General features: G+C 36.3%; 1 protein-coding gene across 1 annotated transcript in view; it reads left to right on the forward strand.

Annotated features, from left to right (window-relative positions):
• Positions 1-8,519, forward strand: part of LOC140169406 (GPI ethanolamine phosphate transferase 2-like) — a 28,509-nt gene extending 19,990 nt beyond the window's left edge. Inside the window, exons 13-14 of the mRNA XM_072192667.1 lie at positions 4,682-4,848; positions 5,696-8,519. Of these exons, the coding sequence (XP_072048768.1) occupies positions 4,682-4,848; positions 5,696-5,939 (411 nt within the window). The 3' untranslated portion in view covers positions 5,940-8,519. The remainder of the gene's footprint in view (positions 1-4,681; positions 4,849-5,695) is intronic.
• Positions 8,520-10,556: the final 2,037 nt, after the last annotated feature.

Consider the following 10,556-nt stretch of genomic DNA (forward strand, 5'->3'; position numbering starts at 1 on the left):
AAACGCGTATTTCCCTGACTTGTAAAATGCGGTTTTATACCATTTTTGAACAATATTTTTGCACCTAAGAGGAGCATTTATGAAAGTAAATTTTTGCACACAAAATCTTTCATCCTTCATCTTCTTGAAAAAATATAAAACAACAAATATTAATATCGGGATGTTCCATTTATTTACAGGGGAGGGGGCCATATTTCACATTTTACAACTTTTGAAAAAAGAAGTGAAATATCTCTCTACTTTGTGATGTCATTGTAAGTGTTCCCCATTTTTTTTTCATATTGTTCATTACAGGAGAGAAGCTCTGTACATAGGTAATTTATATCATGCAATGAAAGTTATGGAGACTTCTTTACTTTTCAGAAAACACAAACATATATTTTCCCCATAAACCGGTATGGCATTGGTATAATGATGCTGTATATTACACCAACATCAAACGTATGATCTTTTCACTGTTGATCAGTCCCTTATCTCGAGTCAGTTATCTTGAGTCAGTTATTGCTTTGATGAGTTGAGCACCACATTTAAGAATACAAACCAAGTAGGCCTACATGGTTCCAATATCTGTGATGGGTGCTTCTTTGTTACAGCATATTGGTAAAATCACCAGTAAATAATGCTCCATGAACATATAGGCTTATATATACGTTAGCGTTATCACGATTATTATGATGATCACAAGCTCCTATTCTGACTTTTAATCATTTTACATGTATCAGCACTTTGGGTATAGGAACTAGGCCTACAAAGGGCCCATGCAACAAAAGTTAAGTACAACATCCTATTAACCTTGGGAGGGAGGGGGTAAATCATAATACTAGTAGTGGGCTTTAATTGGTCATGTGGTTTTTTTTCTTAGGGCGGGGTGTGGGGGTGTGTGGGGGTGTGCGTGTATGTCTTTTATTTGACTTAGGCCTATCTCAACATGAAATAAAAAAAAATGGTCTGGGGTCCACAAAAAGGGTGGGCCTACCGGGCAAAAATCCATTTTGACCAAATGTACCCTTTCTTTTTTTACTCTATACTTTGAACCATGCCCGTAAACCTCATATTATAGAAAAAAGCTAGACAACAGTTTAAAAATTACATAACAATATTGATATTAATGATGAAATAGAAAAATGAAACATGTAGCTAAATTGTTTGCTCTTTGTTTTACATTTTATATTTTGGTTTATTCTATATTTTTGATATACAGTGTATATTCGGATAATTCAAAGGGAAGGCAGTTTCCATGGCAACAGCCATTTATACTCATTCAGTCATTTTAAAGCTTAATTTCCCCGTAACATTTGGTACATTTTTTCTTGTAAAATTTTCCAAAAATTGCCCTTTGGTATAAATGGCTGTTGCCACGGAAACTGGAAACTGCCACAGGCGCAGGCATAATCTGCTGCTCGATAGTGACCTGGATATCATGAGTGCCATGTGGTCATGGTGGGCCCTGCCAAATTTCATCTCCGGTACCAGCGCGCATCAGGTGATCCACTCGGAAGGTTCCATCCACATTATCATCAAGATAAAACCCACTCTGCCATCTTTTGTTGCCTCCCTTAGGCATAAAATGCATGTTTTTAGTAATTTGGGGAATTTTGGCCAAAAATTGACCCATTTTCATATTACTTGCATTACAAAGGTTTGTATTACACTTTATGTTATTGATATACAATACATGGATTCTTTATTTTTTTAGGCTACATAATATTAGGAGAATTCAAAGAGAAGACACCCGGGAGAAGACAGTTTCCATGGCAACAGCCATTTATACTAATTGTTAATTCCCCAGTGAATTGAGCAAATGTCCCGGTAAATAAAACATGCCATTTTATTAATCACTCAAATGGATTGGATATGAATATGAAATTATTTAATTTTTAAAGAAAGGTAGACCTCCAAATTACTGCGAACGGAGCCAGTTTTGATAATAGTTTTGGTATAGAAATAGTAGCGTCACTTTTCAAAAGTTTCAATAAAAAATCTGATTCTGTAAAGATAGCCATGAAATTAGAGCTAATTTTAAATTCGCGATATAATACACATTTTATGGCAAATTATTAAAAATTTATATATTTTTTTAAATTTAACAGTCCTCAAAGTAAATTATATAAATATGATGATATGTACTTAAGGTGGTCAGGTACTACACTTTATGTGTGACTATTTTTGCATTTTTCTCAAAAACTAATAAAACACTGGTAATAAAAGTTATGTATATTATAGGGACAAAGAATCCAGTTACTACACTGGAATTTCAGTGACTCAAGATAAGTAGTTATTGATTTATTGATCAAATATTGGTTCCCTCATTTTTGACTGTAACTCCACAACTGTTGTCTGTACTGAAATAAAATTTTCAGTGCAGTAGTTGTACTCCTTGCCCCTATAATTATATTATCTTACTTGTCACCAATGCGCTATAATCTGTGAGAAAAATGCAAAAATAGGCACACAATTGGCCAGGGGTGTAGTACCACCTTAAAGCCGACGATCAATTGAAAATTTTGACCTTAATCTGATATAGATTTTTTCCCAAAACACCAAAGCAGGTTAGGTCTTTTGGGGAAAAATCCGAGCCCTTAAATGAAAATGTATTCTTTATTTAATACAACTAGAAAGGATGTAACAATTGAAAAATATTGCCACGCATGGTAGAAAATGCCACTTAAAAATGTTGATTTTTACATGCTTTGCAATATGATGGAGCATGGAGAGAGAGAGAGAGAGGAGGGAGAGAGAGGAGGAGGAAGAGAGAGAGAGCACTCATTGGAACCTCAATACAAATCCCAAAATCAATTGATTTGAATGTCAGCAGGATGATTGGTATTTCAAAAATTAGGAATCATAGGCAGATAAGCATTTTTATGTTTATCATAATAACACCCCTACTTGATGAATGTATCATTCCAATATTACTATTGTCTTTGTTGTTCACTACATGTGATAGAAAATAATTGTAGGCTATATCTACCTTGGAAGAAAGAGATAATATTCATTTGAGGATTGAGGAATTTTAGTACTGAAACGGTGTATTGACACCCAACAAATAATGGAATAGTCCTTTTCTAAGCATTTCTACAGCCAAATTTAGGCCCCAAACTTATTATGCAACAGTATTGTTGATGTTGTTTACTTCTAATATGCTCACTTTTTATCCAATTTCTTTTCAAACATGGAAAATCACCGAACATGAGTTTATAGCTTAGAAATGTCGCGGTTGCATTTTCTGAAAAAGGGCATGAAATAAGATGTGCTCATTTTAAAACAGAAAAAGTCTCCATGATTTTTATTTGCTCAATTGTTTGGGCTATATCTACTTTATCCAACATATCAATAACTTTTACAAAAATATTGGGGAACTCTCACAATCATCTTGTAAACTTGGCTTCAAAATTGGGATTTTTAACATTTATAAAATTGCTGAAAAGGCCATTACACCCCTCTCTGAAAATGGAACAATCCAAACTTTTTCTAAAGAATTTGTAATTTCTCTGTCGAGACAAAATGTGCATAATTACTGTGAAGTATAAATAAATTGTCTGCAAATTGATGTTATTACGTGGCTCTAGTCGAAAGTTAGCGCATATTTCAAGTTTTTGTGTCTGAGAAGACAATCATAGGGGTTCATTTTGAGGGGGTCTAGTATCTCCCAGTGGGGGTCCTCAAATTTTTTAATACCTCCACTGTAAATACTCATGGACACATAATTTGATTGACAAAATATGAACAAAATTTGCTGACCCCCATCTTCCACCTACCATCTGAGTCTATCGGATAAACTCTCTTAAAATCCATACACCCCCTATGGATGACATGACCTTAATCTTCCACATAGGGAGTGTGAATCTCAAATGGGGTTACCTCATGGGTGACTCCATTTGAAATCTTCACCCCCTGTGTGGGAGGTTCAGGTATTTCTTCCATAGGGGGTGTATGGATTTCAACTGGACTAGCCAAATGTGTGCGCTTATATACATACTATACCTTGTTTCACCTCAAATTAGGTAGTGACATAGTTGCATGTTATTCTGGTCGCATTTCACATTATAAAATCACAATTCCATATACACCTGACATACAAGGGCTTGATGTTGGTGTGCTTGCGGTGCTGCAGCCACTTGAAAGGATTTGGCTATTTGAAATCTGACATACCCCTATGGAAGATTATAGAAAAGTCTTAAAGGAGTATTTCTTGATCCTAGAATCTGATTTTTATGACATTTGTCAGTAGATATCCACAAAAAATGCTTATTCCCAAAATTTCAGTTGATTTTAATTTTGGGTTTGCGAGTTATGCATGATTATGTATATTGTAACAGAACAAAATACATATGAATTAATCTGCAAGAATATTTTTGTACATCATGTAGCCAGAGGTTTCCAGTGCTATGAAAATCTCAACTTGTTTGTGAAAAGTGGGGGGATGGGTGGGGATGAGGCTGTGGATCACAAAAAATTAGGATTAATTATTTTGAAACCCATACTCCCTCTCTATATGGCTTTACCTATATCGTCCACAACTGGAGTGAGTATTTCAAATGGAAGTTACCCAATTGTCTATTCTATTTGAAACCCATACTCCCTCTGTGGAAGACTAAATATTCCACACGGGTGGGGTTGGATTTCAAATGGAATATCCCAATATTTTATCTCATATTGATGAATTTCTCTTTATCTCCAGGGTAACTCCATTAGCTTAGCAACCATAGATATATCAGCTGGATACATTGGGCTGGAATCCTATAATGCTATCATAGCTGGAGGGCTGACATTCCTAGCAACATATAGTGGTTATCTTCTGTGGATACTGAGGTTGATGGTCTATATTACACAGCACTATAGTGATAGGTATGTTATACTATGTAATACATATGGCTACTATTCCACAAGTCACACTGGAGACAATGGGCTATTCCAGTTTAAATCCATCCCTATAGAAGACAAGCTCTTATAAATCTCTCACACAGAGGGTGTTCATGTGGATTTCAAATGGAGTCCCCAACTTGAGGTAACCTCATTTGAAATTCACACTCCCTGTATGGAATATTAAGGTCATTTTGTAGGGGGTGTATTGATTTCAACTGGAATAGCCCATTTGTTCTGGGAGCATGAAGTGCATACCCCCTCCCTCCTGGATCTGCCATATAGCAGGGTAAAGAGTGTGTATTGTGATGACACCCATTTGCAAGGCACTCATTCACCTAAAACATGCTATATGACACCAAGGCAATCACTTGCTAAAAATGTGTCCAAAGTTACATTTTGAGATACCAAGGCAAGGCATGGGACACCCAAGTCAATTGCCTTCAGTGCCTTGGGCAAGTATATGTTGAGATGCTGTGTGTTGTGGGTAGTTTATGTCTATCTCAGGAAAAGATTTTAGTTAGGAATGTGTATAGGGTTAATAATTAGGGGAGGCTATTATTAATGGGCTATTCCTGTTGAAATCCATACAACCCTTATGACCTTAAGCTTCCACACATAGATTTCAAATGGAGTCAACATTCAGGTTACCCTATTTGAAGTCTACACTCCTTGGGAGGTTCAAGATATCATCCATAGGGCATGTGTGGATTTCAACTTGTATAGCCCAATAATGTTGAATATAGTACAACACAAAAGTGGCACCATAAGTATATTTATATAGCATTTGAATCCTATACAATGAATACTTCTCTTCAATTTTGTTTTCCAGATACATATCAGCAATATGGGAATCATGTTATACCTTAGCCTTAAGCAGAGCCCTACCCATAGCAGTCTACACAATACTAGTAACAATAGAACGTTATCATCTCTTTGTCTGGAGTGTGTTCTCACCCAAGTTATTATATGAAGCTAGTGATACATACCTGTCTATCATATTGACACTGGGTATTCTATGCCACCTGTTAATGCTACATATATGTGGATATAAGGAGACGCTGAAAACTTTGTAGTTTAGGTTGGGAAGCAACTTGTCATCATACAAAGTCCTGTGTGTATTTTGTGCTGATCCACCACCACCCATCTAGATATCTGTTACAGGGGCATTGTAAGAGCCTCAGGGACCCATGGACAAGGAGCAGTGCGAGGCCTTTTAACATCTCCTTTATCAGCCCTTAATTCATTTTTGTTTTTTCTCAGCGCCCCTGAACCATCGGAAGCCCTGGAGTTTGTCCGCCCGCTTGCTATACCCCTGCCACCACCTATCAGATATCAGTTCAGGTGGTCTCAAACAACACAAAAAAACCATGTAGCAAAAATTGTAGTCTTGTAGGAGGGTGTCTTAGGGCCCTGTTTCAATATGGCCAGCAAATATTCTGGGCACAAAAAGTATCCATACACTTAAAACAAAAGCAATTACGTAAAGACACAAAAACTAAATTACAAAATACCTCATTTGGTACGACGTGATTTTACTCTTCAACTTGGCTATATGCATTTGAATGACAAAAGCTAGATTTTCAAAAGTGACCAATTTGGATGCTATTTCCTCCTTCAAGGCGATTTCCGCTGTCTTTTCTTATGGGTGCAATAGAGCCTGACAGATGAAAACTCACTCCGCTGTGTTCAATATCTGCATGCTTTGATGGAAAGTCAATGTAAGTTTTGGTCACTTTTGAAAAGCTCTCTTTTTTATTCAAATTGCTGTAAGTTAAGGAAATAAAGTCATATCGTGCCAAATGAGGTATCAAACTATGCACAAACAAAATTTTCCATCTATCGACCACTTTATTTTATAATTTAGTTTTAGTGTCTTTCAAAAATGGCTTTTGTTTTAAGCGTACAGATACTTTTTGTGTGCAGTATGACATAAGACCTGGGTGCATTTTGTGGTGAAAATAAGCCACCTTTGTAGATACCTTTAGGGATCATAAAGAATAAGTTAAAACATCATGGTTGGCAAAAATGAAACCCATTAGGGCGTATTTTATTGGCCTTTTTCAAAATGGTCTTTTAAAATGTCAAACATGCCTTTTAAAAAGGGCCTAACACCCTACAAGACTAGATTTTAGCAACATTTTTTTTTCTTTTGCATTTTTTTTTTCTCATTATTCATTATCACTCATCTGTCAGTGTGAAATTCTGTTGTCACAGCATTAAATCGAGCGTGTTCAATGAAAGAGCTGGCTTACATATTAATACCTGAATTCAAAATCCACCCAAGTCCACACCAAGTGATTTTGAGAAATCTAAAAAACAAATGTGTATCATGCATGCTGGGTATACATACATGCTGGATTTCACATGCTCAATAGACGTACATAGAGGGTGATTTTGGGTTCAACTTTTATACATATGATAGGCCTATGTATAAGCAACAATTTCCCATGCTTAACTCAATTTGGCCACAGTAAGGACTTGGGTGGGTTTTGTATTCATATAGGCCTACATAATACACAAGCGTTGGAAAGCAATGTGTAGAGACACACACAAAACATTGACCTCCACCTTTTGACATCACTGACTTGAAGAAGGCAAATAGATTATAGTTTGTATGTAGCAAGATTCTGCATGTTCTGTAACTATTGTCTGTCCAATTAACTTAGACACCCAGTTTTTGTTACTTATTTGAAAAAATATCCACTTTCAAGGAAAGTCATGAAAGAAAAGTTTTAACATTCGCTGAGACCTAACGGGATTTTTGTGTTTCCAAAGCATTGAGTGAGAGTTTACCAGAAATTCTATTGAAATTGGAAGGTTTTTCTCAACACTTTAAAATTAATCCGGTAGAAGTTGGGTACCATTATTTTGGAAGGTCTCGTTATACAGATTTGTAGGTATTGTGATTTTGGATAGTGAATGGATGAATAGTAGATTAATTATACTACTCACCAAAAACATTTTATAAAAATGAAAAATATAATTCAATTCATAAAATGCAGACAGTGTTTCTTACAGGGACAGACTTAGGTTTCAGTTTTCTACTGGCCCTCCGGGCCAGTGAAATGGCAGATCTAGTGGCCCTGTAATAAATTTACTGGCCCAGCTTTTTCAATATATTCTACTGCAAAAAAAAAGAAAAGAAAAGTTTTGGGGGAAAATCTATATCAATTTTTAATCATTTGCCATAAAATTTGTATTACCGTATATCGCGAAAATTTCAAAATATCAAAATTATTTGATATCAGAAGGACATTCCTCGTTTTCAAAATGCAATTCAATATGTCTGATGTGCTCTCAGGTCACATAGAAAATATGTGGAAACGTCGCTATCCGAGCCCTTAAAGTCAAGCAAACCTTAACATTTGTTTTGATGTACTCAATGTAGAGAGTATAGTCACTATTATCCTGCCTGCGGTGCCTAGTACGCTTTCGTGGGAAAATTGAGTTACCTTGAAATTGCCCTGGACAAGGAACTCACTGCTGATCCTGGTTGCGATGGTTATTTGTGGTGTGCGCTCTTGAAGCAGCAAAGTCCCTGATTTGTTGTTTAATGGTTTATGGAATGATGTGGGGCCGTAGTGGTCAGCGACAACCTGTAAAGTGTGCTGAGGCTTGTGGATCAACGTCTAGAGCGTTGTGCCTGTGTGTAGCGCACTATAAATCACTGCTTTTTTTTAGTACATAGGCCTACTATTGCCGTAACAAAACGGCAGTATATTTCTAACTTGCTAGCAACGCAAGAATAAGAATATAAATATACGAAAAATCATTGAATAAAGATATAAATTACAGGTGACAGGCGGAGCAGAAACTGTGTAAATAATGTCCATCACTGATTATATCTTGTCTCATATGTGTTGGCTCAAAAATCTAGTGGCCCGTCGGGCCAGCGTTGTTGGAAGTTTACTGGCCCGACGCAAAATCCACTGGCCCCGGGCCACCGGGCCACTGCTTAAATCCGTCCCTGGTTTCTTATTGGTATATTTATTCTTAGTGTATTAACGCAGTGATCCCAGTTGTCCCTCAACCAATTACAACAATTTGGCGCGGTATTTGAATCTTGTTCTGTGCATGCTTTTGGCTTGGCCCAATTCCAAGAAAATACAAATTGTATGCCCTATGAATGTTCTGATGTTATTGGTGAGGAGTATAATTCACAATACACTCCAGACGCACAGTAACTTGCCCTATCATTTGTTATAATGCACCAACTGTGACATCTTTTGAGTTATAGAGGTTGTGCATGACATTATTGATTGGCTCCAAACAAAGGATTTGAACCAGTGTCCTTCACCGAAATCCACAGTCCATTCAGTCAAATATTGTCATCAACCTATTTGATCGCAGTGTATTTGTTATGCGTGTGAGACGACCTCTCGCGGTGATTGCAAACATGCTTTTGTTGAATGCATTTGAGTAGACCGCCATTATTGTGAATTAGTAAAAGGATCAAAGAAAAAGGGTGTCATCACTGATCAATATGCATGACTACAATGTTCAAACACCCCTTACTGTAAATAGATTATCCCATCAAAAGTTTCAAGTCATTAGGAATATTCGGCTGGACCCAGATATCTTGATGTAAATCGGTCAAAAGTGAATAAAAGTAGACAAGGAAGAATATTTTTTCATCGCTTTACTAATAATTTCTGTTAGGTCTGACCGTGTTTAGCAACTTTTCTTTCATGACTTTTTGCCAAAGTGAAAACTTTTCAAAATATATCCTAAAAACCGGGTGTCTAAGTTATTTGGACAGACAATAGTATGTTCTGGAATCATTTTTGTTTAAAACAGTAATGTGCAATGTAGCGTAGCAGCACTCCTCCCAGATCATTTGCATCATGAAAAGGTTTTTGCATGCATGTGATTGACTACATACGACTACATATCCCCAGATCAATTTGGTTTTGATATGCATGAAACATTGAAGCGCCAGATTGAGATTCAGATTTATGCACGACGTATATTAAAGTGGTTTTTTTTAATAAACCTTGGAATGCTATAGTGTCTTCTTTGAGTCTTATGGGATACAGATTGATTTTTAAAGTGGAAATTTGGGAACTATTAAAGAGTAAATAAGAGTTTTTGGAGTTTCTGAAAACTGGATGGTGGTAGCTAAAGCAGATCCTTGATATAAATGAGAGTGAATTTTATGGTCATTTAAAAAAAACAATATCTGACCTACTGAACTTACTTGAAATGTATGTCCCTCGTGTAGAACAGAAAGTGATGGATTGAATGAGTTTTGGGAAAGCACTCTTTGATTATCTGTATCTGTATTTTTTTGTCAAAGAAAGAATCAAATACCACTAAAGGTTGGTGAAATATTTCTACATATTGTACAAAGCTCTTATTGCTAATGCCAAGTATATTTCAAGGATGTTTGGTTTCAGTTTTGTTTTTGCAAATAAATAAGGGAGTCAATGACTTCTTTAAACAGCATTTGAGATTATTCCAGCGGTTAGCAGTCTACACAAGTAGCGACGGGCGATTGGTATTTCACCGAACGCAAGAAAAGGAGTCTTATCTGATTGGCTAGAAATCGATCGCTAGATCGCTCAGTGGTGAAGTACAAACGCAAAACGTAGAAATGTATTCAATTTTATTTAAATCAATACTCTATTATTGACCCAGATAAAGAAAGTTGCATAGTGTCTCGATATGTGCATTGTATTATAGACTTGTGA

The sequence above is a fragment of the Amphiura filiformis genome, chromosome 1, assembly GCF_039555335.1.
Source record: "Amphiura filiformis chromosome 1, Afil_fr2py, whole genome shotgun sequence".
Lineage (NCBI taxonomy): Eukaryota > Metazoa > Echinodermata > Ophiuroidea > Amphilepidida > Amphiuridae > Amphiura > Amphiura filiformis.